General features: G+C 41.2%; 1 protein-coding gene across 1 annotated transcript; it reads left to right on the top strand.

The window, feature by feature from the left end:
* Window positions 1-723: 723 nt before the first annotated feature.
* Window positions 724-21200, top strand: LOC128422483 (uncharacterized). Its single transcript, XM_053406564.1, has 11 exons — window positions 724-1050; window positions 2544-2633; window positions 3265-3372; window positions 5378-5462; window positions 7776-7837; window positions 10042-10224; window positions 11632-11714; window positions 13581-13657; window positions 17018-17155; window positions 18484-18516; window positions 20978-21200. Exons 1-11 carry the CDS (start codon window positions 724-726, stop codon window positions 21040-21042), a joined length of 1251 nt encoding a protein of 416 aa, XP_053262539.1. The 3' UTR covers window positions 21043-21200.
* The last annotated feature ends 1431 nt before the right edge of the window (window positions 21201-22631 follow it).

The raw sequence follows: 22631 nt of genomic DNA, 5'->3' as shown, positions 1-22631 counted from the left end.
ATGCATTACATCTGCGTGTTTCTCTCTCCCATAGAGGCGTAGCTGTGCCCAAGTCGCCTGCCCCAACAGCAGCAACAGTGACGTCGAAAGCAGGCTGAAACATACTCGGAGTCAAGTGGATTTCATGCTCTTTATTCAGCTCATAGTAGTGAGGAATAGAAGTTCCCCCAGAATGTCTGCTTTATATACATTATTTACACAATGGGCTCCACGTGATTGGCTAATTCTGGGATTCCCCTGTAGGCCAATCAGGGTGCGAATTCACTTCCACCTGGAGCTGGATTGGGTGGCTCCTGTGCACCGATCAGACTGCTGCATTCTGGGGCCTATTGTTCTAGGACCAACCAGACTGTGAATTCAGAATCCTATTGTTCTAGGACCAATCAGACTGCTGCCTTTTGGATCCTATTCAACTCAGTACATAACACAGGCAGAGTTGCTAGACATTCCCCCGCGTGCAAAACACGTCCATCTGCGTTGCACCAAAGGCGAAACTACTCCCATTTTTTTAATAAATAAAAAAAATGCATTGCCTGCCAAGCAGCCCAAACTCTCCCTACTGAATGCAGACGACTGGTGGAGACGCCCTGAGGATTTTTATAGGGTTCTTTCAATTCATGACGGTGCAAAACGGAGACACTCCCCCCCATTCAAACAGGAACCCCAGAGAGAAAGTGGGCTGCGGTGCCGTGCGTTATTCCGGCCCCTTTCCCGCTCGTTTCCATGGCTGCGGCTCCGAAGCGCGTGGTGGAAGGCTGCCATGGCGACCGCGCCGCGCCGGGCTCGCCAGTTTCGCGCGCCTCGCCCACCGCAATGGAGCAAGGGCGCCTCTCTCGGCAAAGCCGGCGGCAAAGCGGGAGCCCGGCGCCTCCCTCGGCCGGCACGAAGCCCGCCGCCTTCGCCAAGAGCGCCGGGGCGGAGGACCCGGCCGAGGCCGACCTCGAAGCCGCCGTCTCCAAGCTCGTCTGCAGAGTGGGGCGCGTCCAGACGGAGGCGCGCACGTATCTGCACTCGGCCATAGGCTGCGAGCGGGCCAAGCGCTGGCGGGAGGTAACGGGCGCCTCTGCCTCCTCCCGGCTCGCTAGGGCGGCTGCCCGGGGGGCGCGAGAGCGCGCGTAATGGCGCGCCTCTCAAAGCTGTGCGCGGTGAATCCTTCGGGCTCCACCGCTCGAATCTGGCTGTGGAAACCTTCGCGGGGATTTTTGTTCCGGATATAATCATCTGGCTTGACCCGCGCGAAGAAGTTTCACCCTAGTTTCCATGCTGGATGGGCTGCACGTTCGTTTGTGTGTGACGTAGGGTTCCATACGGCATTTCTCCATTTTAAATAGTGACGTCCTAATCTTTATCATTTATTATTGTTTATTGAATTTATATACTGCCCTATACCCGGAGGTCTCAGGGCGGCTCGCAGAATAAAATCAAAATATAAAACCACAATATACATAACGAAAATAAAAGCAACCAGTGACCCCCTCTCCCCTCTCCCCCCCCCGAAACCCACACCCCACATTTTAAAAGGGCATAAGTAAAAATACATCTTTCCACACTGGTTAACTGATGCCTGTTTTTAACTTTTTTAGTACGTTTTTACTGCATGTTTTTATCTATTTCTGTTGTGAATAATAATAATAATAATTATTACCTCACCCATCTGGGTTGCCCGGCCACTCTGGGCAGCTTCCAACATATATAAAAAACATAATAAAATGTTAAACATTAAAAAAAATTCCCTATAGACGGCAGTCTTCAGATGGCTCTGGGGTCGCATAACTCCTAAATCTGATGAAAACGGACAACAACAACCCTATGAGGTTGGTTAGGCTGAGAGACTGTGACTGGCCCAAGGTCACCACCAGTGAGCTTCATGGCCGAGCAGGGATTTGAACCCTGGTCTCCCAGGTCCTAGTTCAACACTAACCACCACACCATTCTGAGACACTAAACTTTTGCATTCCTTTTAGAATTACAGTCATTTGTTTTCGTCCTTTGACACAATGGTGTGGCCAGTGGCGAAGCTGCATGCTCCGCTACTGGGGGTGGGGCGCACAGCCATAGGCGGGGGTGCGGCTGGCACCCTGCGGGGGGCGTGGCGCACATCCTGGGGGTATGGTATGCCACCTGCAAGGACGTGGCATGCCACCTGCAGGGGCGTGGTGCGCATTCTGGTGGTGGCACGTCACCTGTGGGGGTCTGCTCCCTCCGCACCCCCGTTCCTTCGCCAGTGGGTGTGGCAGAGCTTGAGAGAAATGGGATGTCTATTGTGATTTTCCTTTCCTTTTGTAATAGTACTGTTTTTAAACGAAAGCTTTATACATGAGTCATATTGGATACAAATACACACTGTTGTGTGTATACATATGCACACATATACACAAATATACACACAATTATATTTCATTCGTATGAATCTTGCGACAACAAAAAGGAGCAACTGCTCTGACCTGCTTTTTGTTTTTGAAACATAAATTTTGTTACTTGCAGAAGCTTGGACATTTTCACCCCATCTTGAGGTCCTTATGCTATTTTTATTTTGTTTTCAGGCAATTGAATACTATAGAAAGCTGCTATCTTCCTTGAACAAAATGAAGTTTCCTGCAGAATATGTTCCTGGTCATAGCTGTATACGGCTGGTAATTTCAGTTTAGCATTTAAAAGAAAAATAGGACCAAAGCACACACTATTAAGCACACACTTGTGGGTTTGGCTGTAAAGCATGGATTGGTTTTTGATTGACTGATATTTTTATAATTAGTATGGTATCAAAGCTTCCTATAGCTGTTCTGGCGGTGGTTTTGTTTTTACGGTATCCAGGCAGCCCCCAGCTTACATGTGTTCAATATGTGAGCGACCATGTATATGTGCATTGCGATGAACCTGGACGTGACCCAGAAACGTCATAAGGATGTCACTGAAACTTCACTAAAAGTATGGAACGGGGTGGAGCGGAACGGTGTTTGCAGGCTTTTTCAATGGGTTTCAATTGTACGTGATTTCACCAACATGAAACGTTCACCACCTTGTAATGTAACCCCTGTGTAAATGGGTGTGTGTGCCTGTAATCTATTTATATTGTCTTTTAAACATTGGGGGAATAGTCATTCTTGATTATTAGTCCCAATAGTCCTGGTTGCATTCTTATTTCATAGCACAAAATCTTCTTATAGTGGGTATTACTCATTATTTTGAACTTCTGGGGCTGTTCTAATCATACCAGTACTAAAATATTATAAAGAATGTGCTATCCTGGTTCTTTTATTTTAGGTGTTTGAAACCTATTATCATCTAGGTGTTGCTCTCCAAAAATTAGATTTGCACCGCGATGCTGTGGAAGCGTTTACTAATGCAATAGAAGCTGCAAATGTCCCCAAGGTATGGAACTTCCGTAACATTTGTATTATGTGTACAATTTGTACAGCAGTTCTGTATTGTAGGGAGAGAAACATATTGTTTTCATTTAATTGTTACCTTTTGAGAAGTTTAATGAATCAAAGGAATGCATTTTTAGATGCATTGTTCACGTACATAATTTTTAAATAGCATACTATTCACACCATGATTAGGAGGAATTAGGTTAACAAGCTACTGTTGTGGTAACATTTAACAATTACTGTACATCACATGAGAACTAACATCTAAATGAGTATTTTGGCACTGGCGACTCGTAGCAAGAACTAATTTCTCAAAATGTTAGGATATTTTATGCCGTAGTTATTCCCAAACTTTTTCCCCCACTGACAAATCGAAAATTACTCAGAGTCTTGGCAAATTGCTTAATTTTATCTGCTTGTTGTAGCAATTGTAATGTGCTATGCTAGAAACTATATGAATTGTAATTGTATCTTTATTGCTTTTATTTATTATATATTTTATCATATTGCAATTTGAATTCCATAGAATACAAATTGTAGTGCAACAAAACACAATATAACACCGTTGTGTGAGCAAATTTTTATTTTGAAAGCATGGTGCAGAGAAAAAAAGTTTGAGAACCACTGCTGTAGAGTCACTTAAGTAGTATTGATAATATTATTTAGTACATTGATTAGATGTTATGTAGGCATTGGGGCTCATAGTTGTTGTTTCTTTCAAGTAAGTGTCTAGCTGTCCTAGAAAGAAAGTTGTGCAGCAAAATGTGCAGATACCCTTCTAAGCAATTTCTTTGAAATGAGTCATCCTGGCTCCTCCCACCTGTCAGTGATGTGAGAGCTGTGATTGATAAGTGATCACCAGGCAACAGAAATCCTTGTTTTTTTCTCCTCCCCTTTAGTGCCCTTTTCCTACTTCTCTCTTATTTTCTAGACCATTGAATTTGTCAGTGATACCTAAAACTTCATTTTTTTGCCACTATTTGCTTCAGTTCTTCAGACTTGCTCAGGGATCTTCTGTACGTCTTCTTTAGTCAAGACAAATGCAAATAATTAATTCAGCTTCTCTGCAATCTCATTTTCTTCCTTTAGCACCCCTTTAACTCTCTTGTTGTTCAAAGGCTGTACAGTGGTACCTTGGGTTACAAACTTAATTTGTTCTGGAGGTACGTTCTTAACCTGAAACCGTTCTTAACCTGAGGTACCACTTTAGCTAATGGGGCCTCCCGCTGCTGCCCCGCCACTGCCGTGCGATTTCTGTTCTAATCCTGAGGTAAAGTTCTTAACCCGAGGTACTACTTCTGGGTTAGCGGAGTGTGTAACCCAAAGTGTTTGTAACCCGAGGTGTTTGTAACCTGAGGTACCACTGTAGTTCTGTTCATACTTATCTGGAGGTAAGCCCCATTGCATTAAGCGGAACACCCAGGTAACTACTGTTGAACTTAATATACTCTCAGACATGCTTCTGCGTCTAGCATTGCACTTTTAGTTATGGAAAAATGAGAGTGTGTATTGTTTTGCCTTCAAATTTTATTTCTGTGATCTATTTATACTTCAGATTAAACATAAGTTATTATAAGTGTTGTTGGTTCCTTTGTAGTTCCCATACAATCTCATTAAATTCTGTCTCCGTTCCTTTTTCTCTGCAAGGGAATAAATTGATTTATATGAGCATGCTGCTAATGTTATAGTTCCTTGTCTAGCCCCTTGGGTTCTAATGTTTTTTAAACTCAGTACAATTATGGGAAACACTGCACTGGAATGATGACATAAATCATCCCCATAGGAGTCTGAACAGTCTGGGGAGTAATCTCATAGATCCCTGCTGAGGTAAATAAGACCAGTAATTTGAAATAAATAAAAGAGCAATGGAGCTAATGTGAATGGCTCAAGAATTCCATTAGATTCACAATGGCAGTGTTTATGTGGCATAGCTGTGTAGATCACATTGCAGGGCTATATTAAATATAATAATATTGCAGCTCACAAGAGTATCCTCTTTTCTCCAGAGTGTCTGTCATGTTGGCTGTGTTTCTGGATCTTACTACCAGACACCTGCGTTTGCGAGGAGAGCTTATGCATATGTAAAATGCGGTAAGACATATTGCTTCTGTAGCCAAGCTCAATAAACATGCTTGTGTAGGAAAAGTAATAAGTCAAACTGAAATATATTCTACCCGCCTTGGCATCACTATGGAACAGCGTGATAAGATCTGAGTTTGGATTCTACAGTGTTATGAGTCTGTCTTACGTGCCAAAGGCAGATGTTCTTCTAAATTCAGTGAAAATCAACAGGTAGTGGGCAGATTGGGATCACACCAACTGTGACCCTACCTCCCCTAGACTGTATACATTCATCTGAAGGTCTTCACAGAGTTGCATACATGTTCCTCATCTTGCTGTGATGCATCCTGTATTCTGTTGTGAATCGTCAGTGTTCCTAGTGTGTCTGGGATTTGACATCTGTGCACTGAATCCTGGGCAGATACTTTGGGTTTTGTTTCTGAAATCAATCAATTCAAATCAATCCTTTTTTTTTCAATTGCCAACTTACCTCAACCGGCTGATATTTTTGTAATGTACGTTCAGAATCATTAAGGAAGTGGGATCCCTCTCTCTCTAAAAAAACCTCTACCTGGCTATTTCAACCACTTACTTCAGAGTTGAAGCCTGTTTTGCAATTAGTCTGAAACCAATCCAGCTCTGTTAAGATGCCATATTTTACAGATCTTGGATTCCCTTAAAAATGAGGCTTCACTTTCACCCTCATGCCAAGCTTAAGTTAAACTGTGCCCGGTTCAACCTAGTCATAGAAAAAACATTCTTGCCTGTTTAAGTAAAAACAAATGCCTGCAGGCCAGTGTGGTGTAGCGGTTAAGAGCAGTGGACTCATAATCTGGTGAACCGGGTTCGATTCCCCGTTCCTCCACATGCAGCTGCTGGGTGACCTTATTGCTAGTCACACTTCTCTGAAGTCTCTTAGCCTCACTCACCTCACACAGTGTTTGTTGTGGGGGAGGAAGGGAAAGGAGATTGTTAGCCGCTTTGAGACTCCTTCGGGTAGTGATAAAGCAGGATATCAAATCCAAAACTAAAACATGTTTGTATTTATTTAGGAAAATAAGTCGAAAATCTTTCCTTCAGCACCACCTGTTGAATAGATTACTGTGCATGGAAATCCAATTATGTGCCCATTTAGGCATGTAATTGATAGTTTACCTAAGCAGCAACAATGCAAGATGGCAGGTTTCCTGCATTTTTTGCTTGCTTCAAGCAACACAATGAGCTGAAAGAACCAAAACATCTAGCAGCGTTGATAGAATTTGCATTGAAATGGTTTACATGGAGACATACAACAGAGGCAGATTTACACATGTGCATTCTTAAATGGATCAAGTAACTGCATTATCAACATTTTGATAGATTTATGCAGGTACATTTACAATCTTTTGTGCTTTGCAAAAGATGCTGAATTATGGCTCAGAAAAGTGGTATACAAATTTAATAATAATAATAATAATAATAATAATAATAATAATAATAATTCTAAATAATAATGAAGTCATTCTCTTTGCAGGAGGAAGATAGGTAGGTGAGACAAAGGTTTTGTTGGGCTTGTTCCAGCTTGTTTACATAGCACTAAACCATTGATTTTAGCATTATAGTACATGCCAACCAGCTGGATGGCAACTCAACATTTTCTGGCCCTACAGGTAGCCTTGTCTTTGGGTTTAGTAACAAAATGTAGTTTGCAATGATAGAGATTGGTTGCTTGCTAAAGTTATCAGTTGGCCTTCATGCTGAGTTATATTAGTAAGGCTGTGGCCCGTTTCACATGCCACATTAAACAGTAGTTAAAAACAAACCATAATTTAATGCAAATGTACAGGATTCTTGTGCATGCTGCCGAGAAGTTTGCACTCTGCTCTTCGTTCATGGTTTGTTTCTTTCCATACAAACTACTAGTGGTAACTCAGGTTTGTTCTTGGCTTATTGCTTATGGTTTGTTTGGAAAGAAACAAACCTTGAACCAGGTTCAGATGTGGCAGCTTAGCAGGAGCAGAGGAAGAAAGAGGCAAGAGCTTTTCACCAGCATGCCCAAGTACATAGTTCATTCATACTAAACTATAGCTTGTTTTTAATTATAATTAAATGTGATGTAGAAACCAGGCCTGTATGTGCACTAATGAAAAGCAGCAAGTTGATATAATACAGGCTTCCTCAACCTTGGCCCTCCAGATGTTTTGAGACTACAGTTCTCATCATCCCTGACCACTGGTCCAGCTAGCTAGGGATCATAGGAGTTGTAGGCCAAAAAAATCTGGAGGGCCGAGGTTGAGGAAGCCTGATATAATATTTTGTGGTGGTTGCTAGTCATAGAAGAAACTCTCTCTGCTCTGTTCCTAGGCAAAATCAAAAAAGCAATATGTGATGCTACAAGAGCTGTGGATTTAGACCCCATGAATCCTGTGAGTAGTAATGCTGTGGTTCGTGTAACTATAGGATTCGCTGTATGTACACTTTATACTCTTGTAGAATTTTAAGATTTTTGGTCGGGGAAATTGTGCCATATTTTCTAAGAGGTAAGCCCAAATAAATAAAATAAATACACAAATTTCTTTGCAGACTCATGAAGAGTTGAAGCAAGCATCCATGTCCAAGGCCTCAGTTGCACAAAGCCATTTCACGATTTGATAAAAATTAGACTGCTGCGCCATAAAACTGTGTATATAAACACAAGCTGATGCGGTAAACATATGCTATACTATGTCTATGAATCTAGTAGAACTTGCTGTTAATTGAGCACAAACATATAGTTGCACTCTCCTTGTTTCTCTTGAGTGACGAAAAATTCCAGGGCTCAGCACGTAGCTGAATTTGGTTCCCTTTGGAAGAAGGACACTGGATGCTTACAGTGTTTTGTAATGTTTTAGTTTATTTACAGATATACAGGTTGGGTATAGGAGAAGGTACATCTTTAACATTCATATCAGCCAACCAAATCTACCACCCTTCATCTGATCTCCAGAGAGAAGCAGCTCTGAATCTCCTGATGCTGTTAGTTTATAAAGGAATTACAAACTCCTCTTTCTCTGTGTATGTTTCTCTGTCTGTCAGTCAAATCTGAAGCTTCTTTTGTTTCTTTTCACACAGAGGCCTACAATACATCATTCTTGACTGTTAACGCTCCTTTATTGCCTTCAGGATTCTGGCAGGGAGTTGCCTTAATCCACATGGATTGCCCTGTTCTCAGAAATCTAACCAGCAAGATGTATAACAATGTAAAACCATATGCAGTGCTTACACTGGATTAATAATACTTCCTAAATCTGTGGTTCCCAAACTCCTCGCCCCCCTGCAGACCACTTGGAAATTCCTGAGGCTCTTGGTGAACCTCTTAATATTTTTTTTGGTGTTCTACTAATCTAAGCACATACATAATTGATATTTTAATAACCGTAGTCTTGCCTTTTTAGTGCAATGGATGAATAATGCCCCCATGCTGTTATCGCCATAGACCTGAGACCAAGCTGCTGAGAAGCGCCCTTTCAACTGGTGATTTTTTAAAGGAAAAAGTAGCAGTCTGTACCAGCACCATATTACAGAAATCAATAAAGACTGGGGCCTCTTTGCCCTATGTGATGATTTGCCCCTTGTCAAAGCATTCTCTACCTCTATCATTGCAAAAAGTCAATCCAGTGCCAGGACCAACTCTTGATATTCTTGGTAGTTCCGCAGCCTTAACGTGGATCATCTGGAGCTCACAGACCACAGTTTGAGAAAGGTTTAAAATGCAGTGGTGTGGCTTCAGTCATAATCTCACCACAGTTTGCATCCACACTGGCTCTTAGTTAGTTTCTGGGTACATTCCAAAGTGCTAGTTTTAACCTCTAAAGCTCTTCAGTTGGCTGGGTCTTAGCTATCAGAAATATTGGACCTGCTCATCACCTTAAATCAGTGGTAGAGGCTCTTCTCTGTTTCCTCCTCTATTTGGAGGTGAGGAATGTAGAGAAGCATAATGAGGGCCATATCTGTAGCTGTGCAATGCCTGGAGAACATCTTCTCTAGGTATGTCTTCCTACTGTGACTGGTGCTGTTGGAAGGAAGGCTGCCGTTCTCTTGTGCCTTTCATTGAAGTGTTCCTTTAAAGTAGACCAGTTCAGTTGTTTTCTCTGTTTATTTCTTAGCTTAATCATTGTGTGATTTGTGTTTGTAGAATTATATATATATATTGTTTTATTGTAAGCTGTTTTGAACTGTACAGTTTGGAGTAATGCTACCCTTGTAGCCTGTCTGTGATCTACGAAGTTCTCTCACCCATTTCATCTTTGTGGGAGGCCTGTGAAGTAAGTTAGGAGCTGAAAAGTAGTGACTTCTGGCGAGGGGCAGTAGTAATATGCTGAAGATCCCAGGTTGAATCCCAGGTAGAGCTGGGCATTCCCCCTGAAAACCTAGAGAGCTGCTGCCACTCAATACTGAGCTAGACAGCTAGACAGACCAATGATCTGACTGATTATAAGACAGCTTCCTGTGTTGACTTTCCTAAGGTAAGCTCCATCCCTGAGTGGGGATTTGAACCTGGTAGTTTAAGCTACCTGTGGATTTAAGCTGTGATTTAGGCAAAACACCTTTTTCCCAGTTTTTGCTGACTGCTACACTTTTTATTTCCTAGGATGTGTACTGTATCAGAGCTCTTGCATGGAGCTCAGCAAAAGAAAAAATGAGAGCCCTTACAGATTTGAACTTTAGTTTCAAGCTGAATTCATCTCATATTTGCACTATGATCTTAAGGGGAGCTATTTTAAACTCCCTTGGGAAACTGCCTCCGCCGAAGAAAAATAAAGATCACGAAAAGGTAAATGGCATTCTCCTGGAACTTATGGTTTTCATTGGTTTGCCTCATAATTGCCTCCGAAGGGGCTACCAGATTTTATCCAATTCTGAAAAAATGTCTAGCACAAAAAAACAAACCACTGGACCTATTAGTATGTAATTTGACAGACTTTAGCTACTTGCTAGGGGCTATTCAGCTATAGAACTCACTCATTACTGTCAATAAGCTGGGAAGTTATAGTCATATAAAAATAATAATTATAATATTTATAATAGTGAATAGTGAATTGAAGGGCCACAAAGCTTTGTTTTTCTGAGTTGGGATTTGTTTTGTGACAAATTGGAGACTCAGAAATTGGTTTCTACTGTCTCAGGCTGTTTTTTTCAGAACGTTGAGTGGGAGTCGGAACCAAATCTTGTGCTCGGTTCACACCTCTTGTTTCCATCCCTATGAATTTCATGTTCTTCACCACACAGCTCCTCATTGGGGGTGAAGAAACAAGCACTGTTTGTGATTATGTATGATTACCGTGACATGGCAGACTATAGTAAGGCTATAGCCAGCAGTAGCAATTTAATACATTCAGGTTATCATGTGATAACTGTATTTGCTGTGGATAGAATGTTATGTAGCCTGGTTCTGTTTCCTTGTCAGATATTGAAAATATTTTCTCTCTGTGTGTAATATTAATAAGACAGTGGCTGTGAAATCTATGCATTATTACTGGAACCCACTCATGTTTCTTTTCAGGATTTCAGTGGTTCACACAATCATTAAAGAAGCCATCTCTTGACTTCTACAGATATGATTACATTTCTAGTGTTTCTGTTTTGATTAACTCTGAAATTCTTAAGGAAGTGTGACATCACCCACCCACTTGCATGCTTTTTAATTAAGTCCAGTGTTATTCTCTGACATAGGAAAGTCGAATGCAGACTTTTCCCCACGATGACATGATTTGAACAGCATTTTTATATTCTTTACAAAAGCATTGTCCTCTATATCTAGCGCTACAATAGATTACATCCCCACTTTTAAATGACTCTATACATCTATATGTTACATCCTTGAAGGAAAGCCTCCATTGTGTTTGCACAACTGCCCATCTGTAGAATGGCTAGTAGCGCTGGAATTGCAATACTAAGAAAGGACCAAATAATCTGCTATAGGCACAGCCTAAAATAGTCTTTCCACTTATTTTCATCCCTGACAATGAAAACCAAAACCAAGATCCTCTACTCCAGTATCAAATTCTGAGTTATCCAGATTCCAAATACTGTAAATAAGTCAATTTACAGCATTGCACCTTTTAGAAATCCTACACGTGCTCTTAATCAACCCTTATATTCCAGTGTCTAGTAGTACTGATTTTTCTGAACACACCGGTACCTCTCTGAAGATTATTTAATTGTTTTTGTTTCCCAATAGGCATCTGATATTTCCTGGGAAAGCAGGAATTTCTTTGATGTGGAAGATTTTTATAGTCCGAAAATTCCTTCATTCTATGATAAGTGAGTAGGAATGCAAGCAGCTGCTGCATGCAGTATAAAATTGCATGATAGCAAATGCAAACTATTGGAGGGGACGCTGTGCTTTTGAAAAGGGCTTGAAGTAGCGAAGTAATTTCTTTGCACTTATTCAATTTCAGTTTGTATCTTCCACTGTAATTGCAGCAGTACTGTACTTCACAGAGAAACTGGATTTCTCCTTCAGGGCAATTAAAAACAACAACAACAATCAGGAAAAGCCATTTGGGGAATGGGTGACTTGAAGTGTTGCTGGGATATATTTAACCATTCTCCATTCCAAATCCCTTTCCGGGCAGCTTTCATCTCCACTGACATGGGATTTTCAAATAACTTGGGAGATAATTTGGAGTGAGGAAATAACAATGGGCTCCCAATTGCCTTCTCCTGAAGTGGCTTTTCTAGCTATACACAAAGAATGATTGGTGTGTGTTTGTGTATTTATTTACATCATGTTTATTTCTGTGTAATGTGTAGTTTGATTTTCAAAGAACAGTTCCAGGATTTCACAACATACACATGTGAAGTACATTAAGTGTGTGTATCCACAGTGATATGGGATCAGAATGAATCAACTGCAGAATCATTCCTTCACTACCAGAAATGCACAGAATGAATGTACTCTTAAATAACATATACAATTGATTTAATGTAAAGGTAAAGGTAAAGAGACAGTTAAGTCCAGTCACGAACACCTCTGGGGTTGCAGTGAGCATCTTGCTTTACTGGCCGAGGGAGCCGACGTTTGTCCACAGACAAATTTTCCGGGTCATGTGGCCAGCATGACTAAGCCGCTTCTGGCAAAACCAGAGCAGCGCACGGAAACTCTGTTTACCTTCCCGCCGGAGTGGTACCTATTTATCTACTTGCACTTTGATGTGCTTTCGAACTGCTAGGTGGGTAGGAGCTAGGACCAAACAATGGGAGCTCACCCCGTTGCAGGGATTCAAACTGCCAACCTTCCAATTGCAAGCCCTAGGCTCAGTGGTTTAGACCACAGGGCCACCCATGTCCTTAGGGAATAAATAATATACAGACACATCATCATCGTCATTGTCATTATTTATTAACATGTAATTTGGATTTTTAAAATTCCTGCTATAATATTCTTTTTTCTTTTTTTAAAAAAGCATGTTTGAACATTAAAACTGACCTTTTATATATAACCTTCATAAAAATAAATGAATAGCCGTCTTTTGAAATGCTGTTTTCAAGAAAGAATTGTGGGGCACATCACCACAGCTGTTATCCTCTGATCTATCTTATTGACCTTTTAATCCTATTTGATGCCCGGAAATTAACTGATCGCTGCAATTTGCTCAGTTAGTACTCCAGTTATCAAACAATGTGGTTACCTTAAGCAATTAGCATGCACTTCATTTTAGGAAATATTTAAATAAGTAACTAGATCTTTAAATAATTTGATTAATGATTTCACATTCCTTTCTTGATGATTTAAATCAATCCACCCTAGACATACCTTGACTTAAAAAAAAAAAAAATCTACATCTGCGCAGAAAGGCTTCTAAAATTAGCAGAGAGAACTTAGACATGTCTATTCTGAAGGAGCTTAATGGGACTTTACCCCCAGGTAAATCAGGCACAGGATTGCAACATGAGGGAAGTATACTCATGCATGAAACCCCAGAGAGCTTCATTCAGCCATTGTAGACTGTATTAATCGTGGCCAGCCAATGGCCTGTCTCAGTATAAAGCAGTTTCCTTTGTTCTTACGTTTTGTGATGTTGAATAAACTATGAAATGAAGGTAATTGTGCATAAATATATTACAATGCATAAATGTTAATAAAACCACGTTCCTTATCTTCTGATGATTTTTTTCTTTTTATAGATACCTCTGGTCTCTAAATGTTTTTCACACCGTAACTGAAATAGACCTGTTTGATGGAGCTAGATTCCTCTCCAACTGTAAGAGCCAGTAAATGTACTTGAAATGATTATGCTACAAATGCCTGCTTTGCCTTGCTTTGCCTTTCAGTTAGTTGGATTCCTCGAAAATGTCCTTTGGTTATAGAAACCTACAGGAGCACCTCCCTCAGTGGGGTGACCCTCAGCTATGTCCTCCTGGCAGCCGTGTCACTGCTACTTTACTAAGAGGGAGAGGGCAAGGCCGTGGCTGCATGGCTGCTCTGGTGGAGACGCCAGAGTAGCTCCACTGGTGCGTCAAGGATCCCCAACCTCACCTGCCACCTTTCCCCTCCCCTTCCATGTACATAGCAGTGATGCTTCTGCTGGGAGGCTATTGCTGCCTGTAGGCTTAGGTATATTAGGAAACTCATTTAACAAACCACAGGCGCAGATCCACTGACGTTAATGGACACAGCTCATTTAGGTTCATTAATTTCCATGGACTTAGTTGCATACGAGCCCAATTCACTATATCAGGCATAGGCAAACTCTGGCCCTCCAGATGTTTGGGACTACAATTCCCATCATCCCTAGCTAACAGGACCAGTGGTCAGGGATGATGGGAGTTGTAGTCCCAAACCTCTGGAGGGCTGGAGTTTTCCTATGCCTGCACTATATTGTCCAGCACAAAACACAGCCTCTTGTTCAGCTGCCACCATTTTTCCTGCATGATGGAATGCTGTCTGAAGTGCTGGTGCAAGATGCCTGAAGCAGAGCCCCAATGCCACCCTGCTAGGGCCAATAGGTTAAAAGCCTTGCAGCACCATTCAGGCTCCCTGTTCCTGCCTTCATCTTTTCTGGTGCTGCCTGAAAGCTGCTCTGTCCTGCTGCGTGGCAGGAATCTGGTTGTCTGGAATCGTTGCAAGTAGATTGTTCAGGATACTTAATTTTTTTTTGTTGTTTACCCCATACATCAGAACTCTAGATTACAGTAACTTAAACTTTTTAAAGTTTTGGTTCTCCCCCCCCCCCAAAAAAAAGGGCAGATGGTAACAGGCTGCTAATTTATAAAGTGTCTTCACCCTTAGGTCAGTCGGTAGAGCATGAGACTCTTAATCTCTGGGTTGTGGGTTCGAGCTTTACGTTGGGTGAAAGATTTCTGCATTGCAGGGAATTGAACTAGGACAGTGATCATTGTCGCCCCTTACACTCTACAATACTATGATTCTATGTGACCATAAACCCAGCAGCAGCAACAGCAACAACAACAACTGGAGACTAAGATACATTAACTAAACAGTACTTTATGGGAACTTCATAGTTAACTTATTCCTTGAGTAGAGATGAGTGGAGAATCCACACGGTGCTTATTAGCTTGGCTGGAGAGCCTGTGCAAGCCACACAGCCGGCTTTGCATTGTTCTGAGGAATGCTTCTTTCCTCTCCAGTTGTCATTCTGCAGAAAATTCCAAGTCAAAGGCACTTTCCCCCATGCTCCCCTCGCCAGAACACTTCCTGCCCTTGGGCTATAAACCTACAGAATCCGCTCACACAGCTGGCTTTCACCTGCAAAGAGTTGTGGGTCTATTTTTGTATTTCTCTGTGTGGTATTTAAGAAGCCTGTCAAAATACCTGTCTCCTTTGCCTACCAAGCTTTCAGAAAATCTTGCACAAAGGTCCCGTTCAAGAAAATGCACTCAAGGGCCAAGCTACTCGGTTAAGAACCTTGCGTAGTGTGTCTGTTATTCAACACAGTGTTTCATGGCACTGATTCTCGAACAGTGGAGGTGGGCCTCAGTGCCACAACCTGTCCAGTCTCTCATCATTTGCCTGCCCTGTCATCTGGCCGTACTGCAGCCTTTCGATTGTGCTATCACCAGAAGGTCCTTGCATTCTGAGCAGAAGTGGCTGGGAGACAGATGTTTGGTGGATGGAGGGAGGGAGGGAAGGAAGGAAGGTCTCCCTCCTCTGAGGGGAAAGGGCCAAAAGAGATGTTGAAGGGAATTGGAAAGCGAAATGAAGGGTTAAAATTTTATTATTAATAATAATTAAACTGGGAGTAGAAAAGAAGGGGGTGTAAGGGAAAAGAGGTTGCAGGAAAAGTGAATGACCAGGAAACAGAGATGAAAGAAACTGGGAGTTTGGAGGGGAGAAAAAGGTACAAGCTAGTGTGGCGTAATAGTTAGAGGGTTGGACTAGGACTTGGGAGAGCAGGGTTCAAATCCCCACACAGCTGTGAAGCTCACTGGGTGACGTTGGGCCAGTCAACATTTTTTCACCTCACAGGGATGTTGTGAGGATGAAATGGGGAGGAGGAGAACCATGTAGACCACCTTGAGCGCCTTGGAAGATAAAGTTGGCATATAAAGGTGATAGATAGATAGATAGATAGATAGATAGATAGATAGATAGATAGATGATAGATAGATAGATAGATGAAAATGTGATAAATATAAATAAATACAAGTTGATTGTGAAAATAGGATTGGAGAATAAATTACAGGAGATGAGTAAAAATACTTTGAGAGTCATGCTTGGGTTGGAAGGAAAATATTTAAAAGCATACCTAGAGTCCCTAGATCAGTAAATTCTTATTAAAATTGGGAGGCTGAAACACAGTCTTTTAGAACAAACATCTGTTTTCAGCTTCCGGAAAGCTGAGCAATGCAAGTCCCTGCCACAAGGAAAACACCGTGGCAAAGAATGCAGTGATAGCAACAGAACATCATGTCTGCTGCCTTTATCTGCCACCATTTTGTGGAAGCCTCTGCCACTGCAACATTGTTCTGTGACCAGTGGGCCTCAGTAATTTTCAACCCATCTCAAGCAGATCCTAGGGGAAGAAATTTTTAAAGCACATTTTATGGGAAAGATGAACCCTTATGCCAGTTTTTCATTTTGTTGTTCCTGAGTGCTCCCCATGTTTTACTGGAAAGACTAAAGGTTGTCTTCGGTGCTGTGCAAGCAGTATTCCACTTGAGCAACAGAACTTCTTCTTCCTTCATGCCCCTGAAATTGCTCTTGAGGGTCCTCCAGCCTTCATCAGCAGATTTGGAGTGTGTGGGACTGCAGGCGGAAGGAGGGAGAAGTTCCACTCCTAAGAAGAAATCTGTTGGACAAGTGGAACAGAAGTCTTGGATACAACACACAACTGTGCTACGTGTGCCTTAAATTGGGTTTTATTACGTAGAAAAATATGCCTCCTCAAGTCATCAGAATTATTAAAGCGACTGCTATTCTAGCAGTGAAAGCTGTACATATGATACTTGTTTACTTACATTCTGATTTCTGTTCTGCCTTAGCTAAATATTTTATGGCTTTTTTTGTTTTAGAGTTCGTTTTAATCCTTTAATTCAGAAAAAACTTTTTCTTATGAAAATATATATATTGCATAACATAATTTCTCATGTTTTTGAATTAGCCATTAGCAAAAACAAAGAACAAAACTTGGGGAGACCATTTAAATGTGGCTCTCTGACAACGTATTCCGACAACATTTCCTTATTAAGGCGAAAGATGTACTCACGACAAAGCATGGCATCAGTCACAGGAATTAATGGTAATAATTAAATAGATACTTAAAAGATACTTAAACATAAAAAATAATAGGACGCTTTCTTCCTTCAAGCTTGGAAATGTAGCTATGATTGTTAAGGTGCTTGCATTTGCACAGTCTGAATCTTGCACACACAAACATATGCATGTACCTAGGGATGTCTGAGTATTTTGACGAAAACAGGAGTAGAAATTGCTGGTGTTTGCTTATCAATCCAGTGAATATAATTGCTATTCACTGTTGTTGCTTTGAGTCCACCATTGATACGTAATTGATTAGGTTTCTCCCCCCCCACACACATTTGCATAAAAATGAATGGGGTGGAATAAGGCAATGGCCACATAATTCACATTATTGATTTTGTAAACGGTGTAAATTATATAATTTTATCACAGCAGGCAGCAAGACAGTGTTTTCGGTGGAGGATAAACTGGGGCAGAACAGAATAGCTCAGTTGGTTTAGAGCAGGCTTCCTCAACCTTGGCCCTCCAGATGTTTTTTGCCTACAATTCCCATGATCCCTAGCTAGCAGGACCAGTGGTCAGGGATGATGGGAATTGTAGTCTCAAAACATCTGGAGGGCCAAGGTTGAAGAATCCTGGTTTAGAGCATGGCGCTCATAACGCCAAGGCTGCAGGTTCGATCCCCGTAAGGGCAGCTGCATACTCCCTTCCAACTCATATGATTCTATGCTCAAGAAACAGTGTTGCATATTCCCCCTTCCACCTTTATAAACAGCCCTTCAGCTATGTGAGGGTGATTCAGGGAAGTTGAAGAATAGGAATAAAGTCCTAAAAACAATATAGGTAAAGGTAAAGGTATCCCCTGACCATAAGGTCCAGTCACAGATGACTCTGGGGTTGCGGCGCTCATCTCGCTTTACAGGCCAAGGGAGCCGGCGTACAGCTTCCGGGTCATGTGGCCAGCATGACTAAGCCGGTTCTGGCAAACCAGAGCAGCGCATGGAAACGCCATTTACCTTCCCACCAGAGAGGTTCTTATTTATTTACTTGCACTTTTGACGTGCTTTCGAACTGCTAGGTTGGCAGGAGCAGGGACCGAGCAACGGGAACTCACCCTGTCACAGGGATTCGAACCGCCGACCTTCTGATTGGCAAGCCCTAGGCTCTGCATATTAAAACCTGTGAAAAGAGAAGTCTGCAGTAATTTCCTTAAATAGTCACAAAATCAACCAAATACTACACTGCAGATTTATAAAACACATTGATAATATATATTTGCTGTTAGGTGTGCAGTTGCTTTTTAAATACATCCTAACATTTGCTTTTCTATATTATTATTATGCTTGAATACTGGATTGGTGCTCTCAGGGAAGAATCGCTCCAGTTTATCATCAGCATCTGGTAATCATTTATTTTATTTTTTCATATTGTTAGAATTTGTACTAGAATTGTTTTTATATATAAACACTTTCAAAATATTAAAGTGCTCACCAAGCCCTGGAAGCTTCAACAGAAGCTTCAGAAAGAAAACTTGAAAACATGATCTACTTTGTATATTATAATGCAGGCAATGTAATCCATCTTATCCCCTGGCAGGAATCTATGTTCCAAGCAGCTGGAGCCACATATATTTAAAGCCATATTGGCTTGTGAGTTTTGTAGTTCCCCCTGCTGCCATACTCTACCTTTCTCTTAGATCAGTCTGTAGTAATATAATCATTCTGCCACAAAATAAATTAACCGGCTTCTCCAGACTGGTGGTATAAAATATTACAGGATTTCAGGCAGGAGGCTGATTAGAAATGAAGCTGTGTAAAAGCCCACAGCCTTTGCAGGTGCAAACAGTATTTAAAGCAGAATTGCATGTGACTTCCCTGATAGCAGCATGAGCACAAATCATCATGAATGCACAATAAAAATAATGTCTGCAGAGTCCCGAAGACTACACTGGATTTATACAATGCCTTTTCAGGGGGAAAATACTTCGTGTTATATTTACTATTGCTCTCCTAATAAATCTTATCATTTGCCCCCCCCTTTTTTAACTGTGCCTGACTACTGAATTGGTGTTCTCAGTGAAGAAAGACTCACATTTGCCAGCTACACAGGAATCTGGCAATTAGTTTTTCTTACCGTGATTATTGTTTTCCATCTCAAAAAGGTTGCAATTGAAGGCCTTAAAATGTTCAACAGAAGCTGCAGAAAGGAAACCTGAGGATATGATGCACTTCGTACATTGCGGGGAGCGCAGTGCAACCTCAGCACATGGCAGGAATCCTTTTGCCAAGCAACTGAACCATCTCTTCCCACCCCCCAATGTGGCATGCCTGCCATTAGCCAGAGTACTACCTGTGAGATGCAGTGCCTTATGGCTAGCAATTCTTGGAAACTTGAAACCCCCTGCTGTCTTCTGAGCTTCTCTAGGCCCTGGCCATTTGAATGAATAAGGCTGCTTAGTTTTCTATTGTTTACTGGGCCTGGATTTTCCCCCAGAAGGAACACCTAGAGACAGGTAACTCTCAAGTCCAACTCCATACAGAGGCTGCAGTCACACCCTGCATTGGTAGTGCAGAAAAATAAATCCTACAGAACTAGATAAACTCCACCTTCACCTAGCGATAAGAAATGACACAAGGCTGTTTGTTGAGCACCCTTGGGTCAAGATTAGATGCACTCTTTGCCCCAGAATCCTAATCTGCCTGGGAGTATTTCTCATAGTGCACAAGTATGACTTCCTAGAAGCATGAACAGTAGAGGGGCTACAGAGTGTCTTGCCTAGATTATCATGCTCAGGCTCACTGCCTCCCCAGCAATGGTATAGGAGCCCTTTCTCTGCATGGAGCAGCTTCCTTGGGCCAGTAACCTTCACCAGTAACCTTCCATAGGATAGTCAGGAGGTCCACCCTCCACCTTCATGTGACATTCAAAGATCATTAAGTTTGCTTCTTAAGAATCCAATGGATCGTGCAATGAGTACTACAAAGCTTTTTCCTCCCACCATGTTCTAGGGATACTGCTCCTTTCAATGCCTTTGCTCTCTATTCTGCAACCCTATTGACTGACAACTTAAAGTTGGACTTACCATGATTTAAGTATGGGGGAGATAGTTTGCACTTTCCCAAGCAATATGCAAACTGAAACATTTCCTAAAAAATTTGCACCTTTCTGAATTTTGAAGGGCCAAATAATGTGTATCCCCTACCTGTTTTAAGTCTTATGTGTTCAGTTTATTTGTATGTTTTATCTTATGCTGGTTTGTGACAGAAATAAAATTTGATACTGTGTATGAAAATGCATATACTAGGGTCAAGTTTGCATTGAAACACACCTATAGGTGCAAATAACCTATAAAACACATTATAGTAAGGAAATTGTTTTAGAAAAAGCATGTGTATTAGGCAAAATTGCATACAGAAGTTTGTATAAAGAGAAATTCACACTAAAGTGCTGATGAATTTTCATGAGGATTTGTAAAAACAACAACAACCCAAAATTGTTGTGGAGAACTGAACTTGAGATTGAAAAATGAGAAACAGATAAACTTGACAGATTCACCATGGCTACTGTGAAGTACTCTTCTAGTAACCAAGGAGTGAATCAGACTAGCTCAAACACACAACAGGAGAACAACCAGATCATTGAGAGTGGTTTGCATGTTTCCGCTGCACAATTTACCATGGCAGTTTCTTAGTTAAGGACGCTGCTGTAGTCTAACTTTCCCTAAACAATGGTTTTTTGTTTATAAGAGATATTATATGAATTAGGCTGGAGTCTGTTTGAAAATTGGTGATGGTTAAACTAATGCAAAAATACAGAAGAGAGAATGCTGAATACAGTAACCCCTCCCCTCCCTGTTCCTTAGGCAGTGAAAAATTAAAGAAAACTGTGGCAAAAAGATCAAGTTCATTTACAGGCTGGAATGCATGAACAAGAAATCAGCTTTCAGCAGGATCATGGTGGCCTGGTACATGGCAAGGTATCGAGTGATGTTTTTGACAGTGGAGCTTAAAATATGCTATATTTTAAAACTGGCAATCTTTAAAATGTATTCTGTTCCTTAGTAAAGGACTTTATTAATATATGCATATATTGAGTGTGTTTGTATTGTACCTCCTTGGTGCGGCTCTCAGGATCCTCAGTTGTTTGTGGGTGGCATGCCAAAACCTACACTGGCCCCAAATCTATTTGCATTGTGCATTTACACAAGTCATAAAGATAAAACACAGCTTGATATTATAACTGGAGAGGGCCCATAAGATTTTTCAAAATAAACGTGAGTGACTTGAACTTGCCCATTGACCACATTATGCAGTGCTAGTACATTACTCATTTATATCAATTCAGAACACTGTGCATAAAATTGTTTCTGAACAGGAAAGGAAATACCTGTACTCTTAGTGTTACCACACAAATGTCGCTTTTTGTCCCCTTGACGTGCCCAAAAGACATCTAACAAAAGTTTCAAAACAATATTCAGTCTAAATAGCATAACATGAAAGCAAGTAGAGCAAAGTTTTCTCAGCCTTGGAAACTTTCTGGGCTGGGTTATTATGCCTATGAGCATAATAACTGTTTCTCGGTCTTTCTGTTTATTACCAAGAATAGTAATGCAGTTCTAGTCTTGAATACACCTCTGGGATTTTGCTAATGTGAAGTTGCCTTGCCCTGCTTTAGCCAAGGTGATTGAATCATGCCATAAATCTAGGTTTTTTTCTACATTCCTTGGTATTCCTAGTTAAAGTACAAACATGTACATAAAATCTAAAAGAGCAAATCCAATAAAACTTTTTGATGCTGCTTTGGAGTATACCAATATTGTTTTACCTGTCTTTATTACTGAAAGGATTTATTTGTTTATTTATTTGCCAGCTGGTGTGTAGCATGCTTAGGATTTTGTGCAGTGCTCTTTCACAGTGCAATGACAACTTCATATTGAAGTCAGAAATTCATAGAGGCATAAACACAGCTGCTGATACCCATAAAACAACTTGTTTACAGGGGGAGGCATAATCAGTACTATCAAGTGTTTTGTCAATTACATTAAAAACAGAAACAGAAAACAATATGTATTTGACAGGAGACCATTTTAAGACATTATATTTGCATAATGCACATCTTTTTACGTTGTGCGAAGCAATGAGACACAGAAAGAATGGTATCCATTATTCATGAACTGAAATAAAGCATCGCATGGAAATGCAGGGCTGAGACTCTTCTGATATTTGCAGGCTTGTTTCTTTCTTGCTTGGGAAATTAGGGGCAATTATTGTTGTTTTGCTGTTTAACTACATCTTGTTCCTTGAATGGATGACATCCCTTTCATACGGTCTCCTAGTTAGCGCAGATCAGCACCAATGCTTTTGACATCTCGCGATGACATCTCAGGGAAGACATGCTCCTGGCAGATCCGCTCAGCCAACAAGCTAGTTTAAGCAATAGCGGTTTGGATTGGCGACAATCCGTGAGGCTTCTGAAGCAATAACAGGCCTGCTCAGTAGAAGAGCTTCTGATTTCCC

This window comes from Podarcis raffonei, chromosome 10, assembly GCF_027172205.1.
Source record: "Podarcis raffonei isolate rPodRaf1 chromosome 10, rPodRaf1.pri, whole genome shotgun sequence".
NCBI classification, from domain to species: Eukaryota; Metazoa; Chordata; class Lepidosauria; order Squamata; family Lacertidae; genus Podarcis; species Podarcis raffonei.
Note: the sequence above shows the minus strand (reverse complement) of the source record. Positions and strands in the feature narration are given on the sequence as shown.

What these genes read in the sequence shown, in the direction of transcription:
- LOC128422483 (XM_053406564.1), top strand. Translation starts at nt 724, where the DNA reads ATGGCTGCGGCTCCGAAGCGCGTGGTGGAAGGCTGCCATGGCGACCGC. An exon ending in GGGCCAAGCGCTGGCGGGAG is followed by an intron (nt 1,051 to 2,543) that starts GTAACGGGCGCC and finishes TTTTGTTTTCAG; the next exon opens with GCAATTGAATACTATAGAAA. An exon ending in AAAATAAAGATCACGAAAAG is followed by an intron (nt 10,225 to 11,631) that starts GTAAATGGCATT and finishes GTTTCCCAATAG; the next exon opens with GCATCTGATATTTCCTGGGA.